At 38.4% G+C, this 18069-nt stretch overlaps 1 protein-coding gene across 4 annotated transcripts in view; it reads right to left on the bottom strand.

The window, feature by feature from the left end:
* EVC (EvC ciliary complex subunit 1) overlaps positions 1 to 18069 on the bottom strand; it is a 49031-nt gene that overhangs the window by 20523 nt on the left and 10439 nt on the right. For all 4 annotated transcript variants that reach the window (XM_053975144.1, XM_053975145.1, XM_053975146.1 and 1 more), the window contains exons 7-11: positions 16403 to 16540; positions 14345 to 14503; positions 12579 to 12795; positions 8836 to 8984; positions 6400 to 6498 (exon numbers count right to left, since the gene is read on the bottom strand). In XM_053975144.1, coding sequence (XP_053831119.1) covers positions 6400 to 6498; positions 8836 to 8984; positions 12579 to 12795; positions 14345 to 14503; positions 16403 to 16540 — 762 coding nt within the window. The remainder of the gene's footprint in view (positions 1 to 6399; positions 6499 to 8835; positions 8985 to 12578; positions 12796 to 14344; positions 14504 to 16402; positions 16541 to 18069) is intronic.

Genomic DNA, 18069 nt, shown 5'->3' with positions numbered 1-18069 from the left:
GTTCCCTGCAGTAACCTCTTCTTATGGATAAAACTGAGGTACAACACTATAAAACATGTTCGCTACACCTTTGAGATGAGCTGTCTCAGTTCTCTCCACTCTCTTACCTGTTTAAGGAAGGCAGGATTTCCAGAACCCAGCTCCCACTGGCTTTCTTTAATCTCAAAGCATTCTGAATTCTTGCAAACTGGACTATGGCTTTTTGAAAATGAATACTGGGCGTAAGTATGAGAGTTAGTAGTCAAAGACCCAATGTTACTCTTAACTTCTGATAATACTTTTCCCATTTCTGGTGCTTGCTCACAATCTAGACATGACAGTATCACTAGAGGAACATTTGCTACACAGATGCATCCTGCGCTGAAGGATTCTTGCCTCTATTCCTTAATTATTATAGTTACAAGTTCCTGTTACAGCAAGAGGCATGATTTATACCATCCTAATAATCTGTGTAGTTGTTGGCCTGGCTTAACTTGGCAAAAGCTATGCCAAATGGTTTGCTTGAATTCTCTCTTCTGCTGTTATTTTAAAATCCACGACTCCAACTTCTCAGATTTAACATAAACTCAAAGATACTGCACTTCCAATCAACATATCCCATACAACATTTAAAGAATAATGGCTCTATCTCTGCAAACCATCTCTCCTCTGAGCTTTACCAGCCCTTCAGGACATATTAATTCTCCTGCCTTTACTGGGTATTCAATGATTCAATAAGAATTTCTATTGGATCTGAAATAGTTCAGAAGGAGTCTAAAGGAGTCTGTGGCATTTCTACTGCAGTAGATCAAAAGATCTCAGGCAGGGTGTTAAGGAATTCTGTTCTTTAACAATGGCAGCTAAATCCCTTTTGAACACATTTTGCTGTGGAACTGATAGCATTTCCCTGGCACGCTCACAGCTCTGTGTTATTATTTGCTATGAAATATTTCACACAGAACAAAAATATGGTATTTTGTTCCTTGTTGTCAATGATATTTTGTTCTGCCTGTACCCCCTGCACCTTCAAATTATACTGTTTGCTTACCTTTGGCACTACCACAGTGGGGACAGCTACTGAGGAAAAATGTGATTAGATCCTGTTCCTACAAAATTACTTATCTATATCACATCATTAATGTGACAATCACACGGACATCAGAGCCCAGGCAGCCCTTGCATGCCAGACCTAAGAGGACAGCATGCTGTACCCACAGGCCACACCACAGGGACAACACAGCGGCCATGCTGTTTAATGCAGCACTTGAAAAATGGGGTGGAATGGCCTTTAAAAATTTGGGAGGGGAAATACTAAGTCTACATTTAGGAAAGATTACAGATGTGATTGAACTCCACCCAGCAACTCAAGCTAACAAAATAGTTCAAAACTATTTGTACTCTAAGGAATGTACTTGATTTCAAACTGCAATGAAGTCTGTTGTGAGCAGGGATGGCACCCTACGTATTATAAAAGTTATTTTCCACAGGAAAGAATAGAAAAATCAGTACTGCTTCCAGGATCTTATTTTTGGACTAGAGGCTCTACAAATATTTTTTTACAAGCTTCCTGATATGCCATCTCTTGTTTTTAGAATTTTGACTTAATGAAATTTATTCCAATTGATTCTATTAATAGAATAGCTGATTGCAGTATCGAATGAACCTGTTTGTAGTACCTGGCAGTCAACCTCAAAGCTTTTCAAAAATTCCCCAGAGAACTATATCAAGCATAAAGAAATGCCATGGGGTATATATGGAAATAAAATGGGCTTAGATTAAAATGCTGAGTGCATTTGAATTTTAAACAAGGCAGTAAATATATAATTTTGTCAAAAACCAGGGGAAATACATAGCTTATCAGATTTCACTCAAAGAACAATATTAATTCTCTCCCTTAAACCTAAAATATTAAAAGGTTCCTACATATAGATCAGTGAATAGTGAGATTGTGAAGCAGGAAAATGTATTTAGGAAGGCTGGTTGTAGTTTATTTTACATGCCAGCCACTGAAAAGTATGTATTATCTCCAAGAAGCAACTGTACAACTATTTGTTAGCTTGTGATGGAACATTTTATTGAAGGGATTAAGTATCTGATCAAAGCTGTAGAACACTGTTGCATGTGCCTCCATAAGCTCAGTGGCTAGGATACTTGGTTAGGAGGTAAGAGATTCATCTCCCAAACCATATTGTATCTTACAAAGGATAGAGATTCAATACTCAGATCATACATCTCATAAATACATCCAAAATTCTGGGACACTGGGCACACACACCACTGGCCACTAGAAGATACTTCACATACACTCAGAAGATACACTACTTGAAACAGGGAAAAGCTGATTGCATGTACTTCTCTCTCCCATGTGAAGAATTCTGGAAAGTCAATTGGAAAATGAAAACTCTACCTGCTTTTAAGCATCCTAACATCAATAAAGCACAGTGACATTGAAGTCATCCTTAGTACAGGTTAATAAAAAACTGCTTGATTTCCACACATTTAAAATGGAGGTCTATTGAAATTTCTGTCTTGCCCCCTCACTGGTCTTTGATTTATTCAGGGGGCAGTTTCAGTCTTCTCTTTTGGTACTCCTTTTTTAGAAATATGCCGTTGTGGATAAGGTTATGTCCTTCATGAATTGTGAATCTGTATAGTGGTAAAATGCATTTTCTTATGCAGTAAGGCAAGGGGAAGACTTCAGAATGAAGGCTATCTGTGTCAGACATCTGTATCAGCTTTGACTGAAGCAACCAAAATAAATCTAATAGTGCCCAAACCCAGAATTAGAGGGGGCTCCCATGTTATGAGTTCACAGATTTAATCTATCAGATGATGCTGTATTGTTGGGGTAAGTCACAGGGCAAAAATTTCAAAAGTGAGCCTTTGAGGTGGAGGTCTCTTGATAGAGATTTCCTCTTGAGACAAACTGACTGATTTCTCTTAAAAAGAAGCCATCTCTTGGTACCCAAAAATGCAGTCCAGCATCCCTAACCATAGCTCATGTTAACAAAATTACATAAGGAAAGTAATGAAAGAGTAAGTCTTTGAGAATCTGTACTTCTTATCTTTTCAAAAATATTTTTTCTCCCTTTTATTAACAAAGGAAAAAATCAAATAGTTTTCCTCAAACTTACATTTCTGTCTACCCATTCATAAAATGTCTACTGCCTTGCCCATTGATAGTACTGATCACTTAATAGCTTTTAGTCTAAATTTTTGTGCATTTTATTCCCATGTCAAGCCAAATTAATAACATTCTGGTGAATGGCTATCAGCAAAGGGGAATTATAAATGACAATAAATTGTATTTTTATGGTTCTGAAATAAAGGCAGAAGAAAAAGACCTATCTTACCACATACTATGTAACTCGTAGCTGCTAATTGATTTCCTTTGTGCAATCTGCATGTCTGTTTTCTTAGTAATAGTGTTATCCCCCAACCTCTTCACTTCTCCTTTCCCTACTGAAATACATGGGTAGTTTACACAACAACAACAACAACAACAAAAGAAAAAGTAGGGAAAATATTAAAGGTTGGTGACTATCTGATATGTTAAACTTGAGACAGCCATTAATCTGTGCAAGAGGAACAAAACTGGATATATTGGGGCAAGGAGTGGGATGGATAGTGTTATTGCTGCCATGTAATAGGAAATTATGGTAAAACCAGCACAGAATCCCTTGTATACAGGGTAACTCTTCAGACCCTGTTCATGAAAATATTAGGCTGAGCCATTCAATTATCTTTGCACAATTTTTCCTTCAGTTATGATATACTGTGATAATCAAAATCATTCGCCCTCATTCTTCAACACACATTTAAAAAATTAGTTATGGAGCCTGTGTCTAGACACACACTATTTTAATCCACTAGTGTGGCTGAAAAATCCTACACTGTCCTCCAAATAGAACTCATTCATTCACTTCAGGCATCAACAGATTCCATCGACCTTGGTTAAATCATTTTAATTGATTTATTCATGCGTACACAAAACAAACCTACTCAATTATTCTATGCAAACACAGTCAGCTTCCAGATCATTGAATTTTTACATATTTATTCACCAATTTGGATAATTCTTCCATGTACTGTAGCAGTACAGACTTCCCTAGTGCTAAAGGGTTATATAAATCTGTCTTGATTTGTTTAAAAGGCGAAAAATGAAAAAATGGAAAAGGCATTTGATAAGGGCTTAGAAGAGCACTGTGAGAACAAGCTAAGGATCTTCCACAAGGGAGTGGCACTTACAGGTTAGTAACACCTTTTCTTCTGTCCTGAGAATACTCACTGGTTCCCTGTTCAGTCACATGGTGACCTCTTTCTTATATTTTAATATCATCTTTTTCATTGAGATCATGTTTCAGCTTCTCCATTTGCAAGGCAATGTCAGTTAAGCTTCAGGGAGTGCAGATCTTCTGGAAAGGCAAATCAAGCTCTGCAGTGTTTACACAAATGCCCAAACTAGCTGGCTCTACAAAGGACTACAGTCCGGACCCAGAGGGGACGTAGGTGTGTATCACAGAGCTGACTGCTGCCAGGTGAGGCTTGCTGGTACCCAGCTTGTTAATGCCTGCTTGACTAAGTTTATTTGAGCTGCAGTCACACAACTGCACTGTGGAGGATCTCAAATCTCTGTCATCTTCTCACTGCTACCTTGCCTTTCCCAATAGAAGTAGCAGCTTCTTCCTATGACAAAACTGGAGCAACTAAGTGAAGAGGCAAAGTCCTGCTGCCCACGGAAAGACTTGTGCTGGTACACTTCTGCTCTGGATGTGTGGTGGAGCAGAGAGACAAAGCAAAGGCATTTTGTTTGTGAGATGCACCTCCTTCCTTTAACAGCAAGTCTACTTTTGCTTTTTTGCCCCTGGTTATGGAAAATGTGTAACCACTGCACTGTCCTCAGCTGTAGAAGTGAGAACAGCCCTACTTTCAGTGAGGCTATGCTCATTTTATAGCTTATAAGGTATATTCAAAAGCAGCCTCCTCTCTTAAAACAGTTCATAGGATCTGTATTTGGGGTTAAGGGGAGAAAGTGTAGTTGTTCATTATATTAAATATCACAGTAAAAATGTTTTATTGCAGAAAAAAGAAAGAAGTGGAAATAAAGATTTGTGGACCTTCATTTAACAGATGCCAGTTGGATCATAGTACATGCAGTTTTTCATGTCTGGCAGTGTTTGGGTCTAGTCATAGGAGACCAGCTGTAATATGGAATAAAAGGCCTAGAGCTGAGTGAACTGGCAGAGCTCAAGTTTGTGCAGTCCTCCTGGCAATTCTAGAAAAACTTAATTTACCCAAACCAATTTTTCTTTAGTGGGAAAGAAAACTTAGCTTAGTACTGAAAGAAATAGGATTTTCAGTCCTGTCTTAGTATAGTACACAAAGTATAGTACACAATAAAAGAAAGCAATATAATTTCACAAATGAGAAGAAACTGTGTAAGATAAAACAAACAAAAAAAATTGTTTAGTCTCCAGACTTCACGTGAATTGAGGAAGGGGATGGAGAAGGATGATGAACTGAGCACAGTAATATCAGCAAGCATGTTGATTTTGCTTATATTACATAGCTTTGTAAATTTAACCTACTCTGACTCAATGGCTTTATTTTTTTATCAAATGAATTTGAGAAATTTCATGTGGACTACTACTAATTAAGATTGTATGGGTATATTAGCCGTATGAGATAGGGACCACAAGTTTCCACAATATTCTGATCTGGTCATAATTAATCATGACAAGGATCCTGTTGAGCTGAAAGTGATTAGTTCCAGCCTAATTAAAGGTCACTACTGACTATGGTTTTGGGCTTCACCAGACAGATCATGTTATCATATTTTTTCTGCATAAACAGAAAATAATTAAAGATGATGTAAAAGCATGAAGCACCTAGAATTTTCCAAATCAATAACAAAAAAGAAGTGTAAGTAATCTTACAACAAAGATCTAAACCTATTTCAGGGAACTAACTAGAATAAAAAAAATTTCTCTGTGAGAAATGAATGAAAAGTAGTGAAGTTCACTTAGAATAGTATCATCCAGTAACAGTGCAGAAGAGATAACTATGCCACATAAATGAAATCTCTCTCCTGGTAGTAATAACAGACATTGTATGCACTCAACATTACTGCAACCTTGTCAGCCACCTGGGCAGCATGTTTTGGCAGATCATGTAGGCATTTTCTGACTAATATGAGGTTAGGAAACACAGTGTTTTGGGAAGATAATGGAAAAGGCAAGCTAATATGGAAGACTGTCCTGCCTCCATCTTCTGCTTTGTCAGCCTAGCTTTCTGGAGCTGTAATTCCTGGAGCTGATCCTTCCTGCAATTCCCCAATCTTCCCCAAGGCCTGACACTGTAGTAGAGTCAGGCAATCTTCAAAATTAATTTAGCAAATGACATTTATCACTGGAAGTGCACCTTGTAGAGATTGGCAACAGCCTCTGTGCTCTCACAGTCATCCTCCTCTTCCAGATCCCACTGTGCTTGCTGGTGTTTCTCCATCAGCGCATGGTAAGCCTAAAAGAAACACAGTAGGTGTATTTAAATAGCTGAAAAGATCTTAAGAGTTTCTTGTGATCCTTCCGTTTTCTTCCTTGATGATCTTCCCATGTATCACTACAACAGTAATTGTCTGCCTGGATCCATGACTCAGAGGGAAATGGAAGTTGCCTTACCACCTTAATTTGAGCTTATCCAGTCTTGAATATAAAATTCCTTAGCCTCAGCAATATAGGGTTAAATAATTTGTAAATACTACTATGAAACATGTGAAATGAACTGATTTGAAACCTGCTTTCCAGTGTATGAATACCACTACGTCATAGCCATTACTATGAGGTGCAGAACAGCCATCTGACACCATCCTGAGACACCTAAGTTACAGCTGTATCACAGTGTACAGGGCTTTTGCTTTTGCACTGGGGTTGGTCACCATGTCCCATGGTAGTTCCTAAAAGGCTGATCTATGATGTGGTCCTGACTTGGTCCTTGGTCACAGTTTTAAGAGGGATGCGATTTTTTTTCTTCAAGTAAGGACTGTGACTGTGGATGTGTTGGCAGGCTCATGGAAAATTTTATTTCACAGACAAAGACTACCTCAATCTACAGACTAATGAGTAGCATTATACATAAATATTCCATATTTTGATTTAATCTGCCAAGTGCTCCCTATCACTCCCATGGTAAATATGGCTTTCTTCATTAGGTATGTCAATAGAGCACATCTAAAGAGGACCAAAGTGCCCATAAACTCTTCAGCATTCTTGTAGAGGTAGACTTGAAAGTTCACACATGTCATGGAGTCATACTTTATGACAGAATTTGACAAATTAACTGCTATAACTTGTATTTCCACTGTGGGTAGGAGAGCCAGACTGGATTAATGTAACTGACACTTTATGGTTTGTGTTCCTCATTGATCATTCCTGTATTCTCTGCCAGTAAAAGACAAAATTAAAATCCTCCTTTTCCAACAGAAACATAGATGAAGGAGAAAGAATGATACAGGAACTCTAATCTTTACTATATATCTCATTCTGTCTTATAAAACAATCAGACCTGCAGCAACTCAGTTGTTACCACCCTACTTGTGTTCAGAGCAATCTGATGTGAATGAAGTTTATTGCAAAATCCACCATCATAACTGGCAACCAATTAAAATTCAGCAGGAAGGTCAGTCACTGGCAAGGCTGCTACCATGGTGGTGTGAGCCCTTGATGAGGTGAAGGGGGAAAGGCAAAGAAAATAAGTGGTTTTGATGGGTACCGCTCTGGGCTCATGGTGAGGCTCTGCAATCAATTCCTTTACTGTTGGGCTGGCTGTGAAATTATGAAACAAACTTAAAATAGCTCCTCAGCACCAAGTGGATTGTTCTCACAAAATAATTACTGGACTATTTAAGTCAAACCATGGGAGATGCAGGTACAAATTTTCCTTATTCTCTGAAGAGTTTCTGCACTTAAGACTCCATCTGTTCTGGGACAAAAGACTCTCCCACTGTGCAGTAGAAAGGCTTACATTTCTGACTTCCAGAATTTGTACACAGGCATTTCATAATCCTAAAACTCAGCTGTATTCTGTCCTGCAGCATGAAGTACAAGTTTCCCCTCCCTGCTTAGCCTGTCAGAAAGTTGTTGAGTAGGCTTAGTTAATGCTGCTGGATGTAACCACTTTCACCTTAAATTCTTTATTTTCAAGAAAATTGAGGATTGATTTTTTTTTTTTGATTCTTAATAACTTGGGTTTGCAGTTCTCAGCAGTTACTCGAATTCTGCAGCTCTCAGCATTTACAGCTAAGAACTCTGATTTTGTATATTCATTTGGAACAATAATAACAAATCTCTATAGAAAATATGAGCATGAAAACATTACACTGGCCATTGCATACCATATTAAATTATCAACTGCAAACCTTCTCTAAGGCATCATGCCAGAGATCATAATTAGTTTTTCCTCTACTTCTCTGAAATTTGCTAAGTCTTTTGAGCCTCAATAACCTCATTCATAGAAAAGCAATTAGATCAGTGAAGACTGTTTTCTTCTGTAATGCAGGCTGGATACTTTCTTCTAGGTATTTCCTGTCTTGAAGCAAACACACAGTAATCTAAGTAAAAGATGTTTTCTATGAAACATGCAGTTTTGCATTAACCCCACTGGCATTCTCTTCCAATGCAACAACACCAACACTGCAGGAAAAGCCATGGCAACAGGGGTTCTGACCTTGTCCACCTATGCTACTGCCCATGATTCTCATGAGAACCCAAAATTCCCAGTTTTATGGAATTGGGAGAAATCTGCAATACATTTGGCTTTAGAAACTAATAGAACAGGGAAAATCAGCTTTTACTTGTTCACCTTGAGAAAATTATGAACATCTTCAGTAAGAAAAGTTTTGCTAAGGAGACTTTCTTGTTCAGCTTCCTGTCTGCATTTGAACTCTTCCTTCTTCTTCGCACGGCACTCCAGCCGTTTCAAGATCAGGTCTTTACTTTGTTGCATGCATTCTGGAACATAAACCACAAACAATTAGGCACCACAACTCCACAGGGAGGAAGCAGCATCTGCTACTGTCACACAACATCAGCTCACGGAAATCTGTTAGTGAGTGAAATAGACAAGTAATCACCATGCAAGATTTGAAATTTGCTTCTTACCCTGATGGCCTTTTTAGATGTGAACTTCTAAATTGTTACATGGCACTTAAACCTATCAGGTTTTTTGGACAGCTACCATCCTGCACCCTCCCTTTCACTCGTGCTGCTGTTTATGCAAAGGCAGCATGTTAATCCAAGAAACAGATTCCCTCATTCAGCACTCCAAACCTCCCCCGTGCTTCAGGAAGGTCAGTACGTGTCTCATTACCTAACTGAAGATATGCAAATGCTGCTGCAAGGACAGGGGCAGTAACATATGGTGGGGAGAAAAGGTCTAAAGCAGTGCTAGTTCACATTAGCTTGAACTGGCATGCAGCCCATACATACCAGACTTCTAAAGTGACTCATCCAAGAACCTGCAGTAAAAGTTGTCAAGGTCCCTCCAAATCTGTGCTAGTAATGTGAACTATTTGGGGCTAAATTCCTCCTCACTTCATTCCCCCTGTAGTTTCAAGTGATATATAAATTAATGAGTCTATTTGCATCCTGGGCTGCTGAGTGCAATCATTGCTTTAAATGTTCTGCCACTTCATGTCTCATTGCCTCTCCACCTAAGAAAAATTTTACTCATTTCCCCCAGTTACCCTGACCCAGAGCAGTACTTTACTCCTGACACAAGCAGCTAAAGGGGGATGCAAAAGAACAGTTACCTGTGGCTGCTGTTCAGCCACTACATCAAGCTGCTTTAACTATGAGCAATTATTCTGTAGAGAAACAAAAGGAGCACAGTACTGCAGCACCAAGAATGTTATTTATTCTCCATGCTAATTTATTGTGCTTATCCACAGGCTGATGATGCACTGACAGAACGCTTGAAGGTGTACCAAAAGTACAGGAAAGCCTGTAATGAAAATATCACTTAAATAAATGTAGAAGTGTTTTACTTTTAAACACTATTGATTCTTTACTACTTCCTTATTTTGTACCCTAGGAGCACAATCTTGCTGGCTTTTTGCTCTGTTTGTGAATTATAGGTACTGTTTAACTTTTGTATTTAGAAGCTCATAAGAAAGGTCAATGTTCATTGGAATAAATGCTACACTCCAGATCATTTTTTTAAAGCACGTTTCATTTCTATCTAAAACCAGGAGGTGGATAATGTTCTTCTGCACAGGACGTACCAACTATAATATACGGCTATATATAACTATAAAAACCTACTTTGCATAAAATAAAGGCCTTGACAGAGGTATTTTTGTTTTGGAACAAGTGAAAATTGACAAAAAGAAGGAAAAATCACCCAGAGACAACCATTTATACTTAAAGAATGCTAGTGGCTGAACCTATGTGAAAACTATGAATTAGGCATAGACAGTTTTAGAAGCAAACATCCATGAAAGAAACTATATCACAATATACATGCATTTGTGAATATCAGCAAACTGTTCACACAGCTAGATGTTCTGAAAGAGGATCAAGTCTGCAGCACTTTCTGTGATGAAATAATTGGCTCAGTAGATGATAGGAGAGCAGTGGATATTGGCTACCTTGACTTCAGGCAGGTTTTCAATGCAGTCTCCTGACAGATCCTCGCAGAGAAGAGGATGGATGAGCAGTGAGATGGATTGAAAACTTGCTCAAAGTCCACCTGGAAGCCAGCACCTACTGGTGTATCCCAGGGGTCAATACTGAGTGCAATTCTGCTCAGTAGCTTCATTAATAACTTGGATGATGGAGCAGAGTGCAAATTTAGCAAGTCTGCAGAGGTCACAAAAAATGAGAGGAGTGGCTGATACACCACACAGGCTTGTACTTCCATCCATAGGGAACTTGACAACCTGGAGAAACGGGCTGATGCAAATCTCCTGAAGTTTAACAATGGGAAGTGCAAAGTGCTGCACCTGGGGAGGAACAACCCCAGGTACAAGCACATGCTGGAGACTGCCCAGCTGGAAACCAGCTTGGCAGGAAAGGACTTGGGGGTTCTGGGGGACACAAGGTTGAATGTAAGCCAGCAGGTAGAGGGAGGGGATCCTTTCCCTTCATTCAACTCTGGTTAGGCCACACCTGGAGGGCTATGTCCAGTTCTGGGCTACACAACCAAGTACAAGAGAGACATGGAGATACTGAAGAGAATTCAATAAAGGGCCACAAAGATGAATGGACTGGAGCATGTCTCCTATGAGACAAAGCTGAGAGAGCTGGGGCTGTTCAGCCTTGAGAAGAGAAGGCTCAGGGGGGATCTGAGCATAGTAAGTATATAAACACCTGGAGAATGGATACAAAGAAGACAGAGCCACTCTCCTCTGTTGTGCCCAACGACGGGACCAGAGGCAGCTGCCAGAAACTGAAACACAGGAGGTTCCTTTTACCATGAGGATGACTGAGCACTGGAACAGGTGGCCCAGGTGGAGTCTCCATTCTTGGAGACAGAAGTTGTCTGAACATGATCTTGGGCAACCAACAGTAGCTCAACCTGCTTGAGCAGACAGGGTGTACCACACAACCTCCAGAAGTTCTTTCAACCTCAGCCATTTTGTGATTCTGTGAATTTATGACTGTGAGATAAGGCACAAATTATCACCACTAAGCCCAAAGTGAATGAGCAGCACTGCAGCAAGAACATACTGCAACAAGACTGCATTCATTCTGACTATTCAGTTCACTGAACTCTAAACCTAATGCCATTTTCCTATGACAATTTTCTTTAAATGTGTCTAAAAATAGCAGAAATTGTTCTGGAAATTGTGTTTAAGTAGTTTCCATTATTTTCCTTCTGGCTAAATGTTTAGCGTTATTTTCTGTGAGTGCTGATGGGAGGCACTGAGCCCTGAAACAACACCTAACAGAGATGATGGGGCTATATTTCTCAACATTGGGCATTAGGTAACATACAAAATGACACAGGGGGAACCTTAAATCAGTGGGTCAGTCGGCTTAGACTTCATTATGACTGTGTATTTTTCAGATAGGCAATATGAAGAGGTGTAAAAGGAAGAGGAAAATACTTCATTTTAGAAGTATTTTAGTCTGACATAAGAAAAGAGAGAATTATAGGAAGATCATAAGCTTTAACATTATCTTTCCAGAAGAGTGATAGCACAACTGCTTTGTATATAGCACAACTGCTTCTGGCTTTACATGCTATCAGGAAATCCTAAGACAGTGTCTTATGTCAGCCAGTATGACCAGCAATGCCAAGTATGTGAACAGTAAATGGAGAAATATCACAAATACTTGTAGCAAGTACAATTCAAATTAACGGAATTAGATTATGTGAGCTATAGAGTTAAGTACCTAGTAATACCCAGAACAAGACATAAAAGGCCTAAAGTCAAAGTTCCTATTCCAAACATACACCCTCGAGAATAAAACTGATCCTGGTCAATTCATTAGTATCTTTTTAAAACAGAGAGGTATATACAGCTGAAGTTGTACATTTTTTTTTACTCTGTAAAACAATGAGAATTCATGTAAGCCATGAGCTCCAGTCTAAGTACTCACCATTACTGTAATGTGCCAGCTGTTCCCAGAAGGCCTTGTGCAGGTCTGTTAGAAGCTCTTCCTTTTGTCGGACTGAAAGGTTATTCTTTACAGTTAAGTGGTCCAGAATATTTGACACAGTATTTAATCTACCCTTACACTCTTCTGGTATAGAGGACTTCAGTGAATCGATCATTTTCACCATAAGCTCCCAGTTGAATAACCTTTCCTGAATGTCCTAAACCAAACATAAAATCCTGTTTAGAAACCAAGAATGTATCTTTGGCTGTACTTTCCTTTCATTGAACTCCTGATTCCCCAACCACAAAGAAAACCACTGAGGCTTCTCAAAACCATATGAATAACCATCTTCATGTACTTAAATACTTCTGAAAGTCTTGATCACTGCAGGCTAGCAGTAGGTTTACTGGATGTTCAGTTGCAAGAGCTAATATAAAATTATTGTCAAGAAGACATTAAGTCTGGAAAAGATAATAACAGTTTTGCAGAAAAAGCATAAATACTCAAGGAGGATTGATGGACAGAAGACAACATGGACCTCTGTTCAAGATACTATATGGCACACCAGTACAGGCTCTCATTTTGAAATGAGGACACATATCTGATTCTGATAATGCCGTGATTCCTCCAAATACATGGTCAGACAGAGTTCAATATATATACTAAAAATTATCATAATTGCCTATGGCCTAGCAGCTTTCATTGCACTATTAAAGAAGCAGACTATGATCACAGTAGGGAAAGACTTCCCAGGTAGAAGTGCAGCTGCTTTAAACAATGCTGCAAGGTTAGAAAGAGTTTGACAATGCTGTACCAAGTTAACAGCTGGACTCAATCTCAAGGCTCTTTTCCAAACCAAATGATTCTATGATTCTCTGACCTACTGTAATTAATAGAGATGTACCTACAATGACCTCTGCAATGAGATTTCAGCATCATCACAGTAGTGACTTCAGGCAGGAATATCTCCTGTATCTGCATCCAGATTATTTTATCTGCAGTCTGCCCATCTGAATGAACTTACTGTACAGCAGCCCAGTTTGGGTCAAGTGTGACAAGCAGCAAAGACTTTTCATACCTGGCCAGCTCAGTCTATTTGCAAAACTAACAAGCAAATAATTATTGTATCTGTTTATACACCAAATTACTAATAAATGCAGTAATTCCAATTGTATGGTAATCTATAAATTACATGTAACCCTTTCCTTTCAGTATATCCTGTGCAAAAAACAAGAAAGGATCTGTTAGATTTAACACAACATAAAGCACAGTGCTGGTGCATTTATGAACACAGTTTTCCCTCTTTCAGACCATATCCCGAAGAGCTGATAAGAATTTTCAATTCAAATTAAAGTCACTGAACACACAGAATCACCCTCAAATTTAAATTAGTATTTGTCAGTCGAAGTGGAACAAATATTTTGAAAGAAAAAGAAATTTTGTAATGCCCACAGTAAGAATTCTCCATCGATTGGATTTTGTGCTCCTGCTCCTGGTTCACCATCTGCATTAATAATACTTCTTCCTTATATGACTACCTAAATGGTATTCTGAGAATTAGAACTCAAGCACAGGGAGTTCACCCTCTTATGAATCTTCCTACAGTGCAATGGAAGTCGAGCTCTCTGCAATAAAGCTCAAAGAGACAACTGGATTAAGCAGTCTACATCACTCCTGAGGCAGGACTGACAGACTCTGCACTGACATAATTCTTTCTGTTCAAATTGACTAAATCTATCTCAACTTTTATTTCTTTTTTACTTTACCATTGCCTGCAAGTCTTGAGATTCACTTAACAAGCTTTCTACTGCAATCATCTTCTCAGTCAGATCCATCATTATCTTCGTTGCTTTGGCACTTGAGCATTTTGATTGGTCCAGAAAATCCTGCTGGGCTTTGTCAGTCTGCTTCCAGAAGGCTTCCATCTGTGGAACATGAATCAAAAAAGAACTCATGTTCCCTCATTAATCATCTGGTATTTCGTTACAGAAAGAGGCACATACATGAGTCTACTGAAATACAAGTCACAGACAGCATCTCTGTATTAGTTATATTGAACAATTTGCAAAGCTAAAGAGACTATTATATATTTTATAGATATAATATATATGTATATGTATAATATATTGGTGGTGGCACATAACCAGTAGGTCAAACCTGACCTTTTAAAATAGCTGTAGTAATTATTTTTAACTAGCTAAGAATTTGTTAGTTCTCTACATATTGCATCTCTAAGAGCCTACAATGTTTTTAGTATTGATGGTAAAAACCTAGAAGATGAACTGCATCCCTTTTATTCTGTGAAGTTAATTTAGCTATAGGAGCAGGTATTCTAGTCAAAAAACATTTTTACAAAAAAAAAGAAAATTATTACTGTTTTACACCATCAAAGCCTTTCACAGCTAGATGCTACATAAGCACTTTGCTGGCTGGAATTAAATGCTTTATGTCAGCACAGTGTATGCGCCTATTCTGATAGATTATTATAGGGACAATCCCTAGTTTTAGTTCTGATTCCACAAACATGACTGTGCATACCATCAATATTCTGTGCTCTGTGGGATTACTTGTACACATAAAGGTAAAGAATGCATCCATCACCACGATTTCTATTAAGTACCCATGAATTTTGGAAAAAAAAGTGATTATGGCATCTGTGAGTATGGCAAAAACCCCTTTATATTCTCAGAGGAAGACTGAATTAGTTCAAAGTACTGAACTACAGATATCTGCATAGAGGGAAATTATTTTCAGTACAACAAAAAGCATCTGCAATCACAAGAGTGACAGACCCACTGAAGGATGATTGCTGCTGGTGAATAAATGCCTCATGATGCTCAGCAAGGTTGCTGGCAATTATTTTTACATGACTAACTCTGGAAAACTCTAAACAATCATTTTTCCACTGAGCAAAGTTAAAGTGCAAAAGAAACTTGACACACATGTTCCAATGTTACCAGGACTTCCACTATAAAATGAAGGGCTTAGAGAAAGCAGAGAAAATTCCCAGTGAAGCACTTAAGCACCAGATATTAAAAAATGTTAACTCTTGTATGAAAAAGGCCCAAGGCTGAGGTGATGGGCTGTTTGGTCCAGGGCTGAAGTGCCACAGTCAATCAGCACAGGCAGCTCACAAAGCTGTCACTCTCTCATTTTCATCAGCAGTCAATTTGCTCAAACTTCAAAAACAGGGCTGGGAAGAATATTATTCAGTTTATTGGAGAACAGGACATAGAATGTTCTCAACCTCCAGTTTTCTAGCCTGAAAGCTATACTGACACAGTGAAAGAGAAAAAAGAAAAAAAAAAACAAATGTCGGCTATCAAATGGAATTTTCACATCAAAAAATGTAAATATATTCTCACGTGGAAAATTGTTAAAGAAAAAGGCTTTGCTAAAGTAAATGCACAAAACATACTAAAACTTTGCCCAGCAGCTATAGTCTTAGTACTTCCTTCTACTGAAAAAAAATTGTAGGCTCTTATTACTCCCTTACTCAGTTACAGGGATTGACAAAAGCAAGGTGCTAGTATAACATTCCTAAAAGTCAGGCTTGAAATAAATCTTATTATCAGACAAGCACCAGACATTTCTCAGCTGATAAAACAGTAGTGTTTTACAAAAAACATAGAAAATGCTTTACCTATAAAAACATATTGACACCAAAAGGGAGTTGGAAATATTTTGCTGGGGCAAAGTAAAAATATTTTCAGGACACATATAAAATACTAACTGTGGACTACTCAACAAAACCATTGCACTAAAGAACTCCCCACCAAAAGAATAACATTAAAATAAAATTTTAGAAAAAATTAGAAAGTTACATTATCTATTACGTGCTCAGAATATTCCCTTTCCCTCCTTTCTAGGTCTTCTAGAGTCTGGAACTCTGAATTACGGCCTCCTGACATTTCAGTATTCTGGAGTCTTGAGTCAAGTTGTTTCTGTAATTCTTCAAAATCCTGGGGGAAAAGAAATCAAGTGATTTCTTAAACAGAAAAACAGACATAACTTCTAAATTTGGGAGTGACTCTGTATATCAGTTCTGGCTCATGGCTAAGGATGCTGAACAGGAGTGTTCAGAAAGTGCTGTCTCTTGGTAATGTACCTTCTGTAGCAAGCAAGGAAATCTCCAGATATATGGCAGCTCTGAACGAATACAAATACATATTTTTCCACTAGGATGTGAGTACAGTCAAGACCGTAACCCATCTCTGCTGAATTCATTAGTAAACACTGCTTCATGAGTTTTACACTAATAACCCCTGGAATCTAGCTACAAATATTTTTTTAATGCATGTGCCTCATCTTAAATGGCAGCTATGAGTGTATATGCTGTGTTTAAAAGCTCAGGTAAGTATCCAGGTGATAATCAGATAGTGATTCCTTCAGAGTGCTGGATGAACTCATATGGATGAACAACCTGTAATGCTCATAAGGGACAAATCATAGGCTGCATGGTTACATGAGGTTTTACATTTTTTCAGTCGTTTAGAAAGCAGGGTGATTTTTTATGAAAGCTGATGTTGCTGACAAATACTAGTCTGCTGCCATTGCTTAGTAAGCTGATACTGAAAACAGTGACTCTTCCTTTGCTGCAACATGCCTTACATGGCAAGCACGGACTTCTAATACCATCCACTTTTGCCTATCAATGCATTAACTTGATACCTTTATGCCTTAAAGAAATGTAAGTAGAGTTTGACAAGCTTCACTAACTATTTCATCAAAATCCCATTAATTTTTATGATGCAGAACTAAAAGTGGATAACGCTGTCTGCAATAAAACATGTAACATCTCTTTTACATGGTGGTCATAACCAGCTTTGTTCCTTGTATGATATCTCACCTCTAAGACTGTCAGGTTTACAAGATCTTTCTCTGCATCATATAGGACACAGAAACCCCATACTGGCACTTAAACAACTGGACTTCTCTGGTAATTGTTGCATCTAATTATTTGGATTTAGTCTTTGTCTTGCAGCATCTTAGAAGCCTGAGGACACTGACGCCATCAAACTTCACTGAGGATTAGGTTCTATCAGGAAACATGCCTATTCTAGATTAGCTCTGTTTATAATTTGAAGCCATTACCAGAAGACCACCAGTAAAAGGATTTTGCACATCTAATCTCACTTTTCATCTAGTAAATACAATAAGCTTTAATACTAGACCTGAGGATTTAAGGCAGAAGAGTGCTTTAAGGCAAAATACTTTCTGATAGAAATCACAGGGTACAGCTACAGAGATTCCGTATAGTAATTCACAGATTGTGAGACTGCACAAAGTATTCAACAACTACAGCTCATGAGCTGATAGACAAATGTCCAGATGTGAAATTCCATCTACATGTAAGAAAAGCTTAATTGTTGCTGTGATTAGGCTGCTCTCAGTACAAACATTCAAAACTTGGATTGGCAGGGCACTGGATAACCTTACATAAGACAAAGCTTCCTACAGAAGGCTGGACCAGACAATCTCGAGATGTGCT

Source organism: Vidua macroura, chromosome 4 (assembly GCF_024509145.1).
Source record: "Vidua macroura isolate BioBank_ID:100142 chromosome 4, ASM2450914v1, whole genome shotgun sequence".
Taxonomy (NCBI): Eukaryota; Metazoa; Chordata; class Aves; order Passeriformes; family Viduidae; genus Vidua; species Vidua macroura.
The sequence above is the reverse complement of the archived record's forward strand: the minus strand, read 5'-3'. Positions and strand labels throughout refer to the sequence as shown.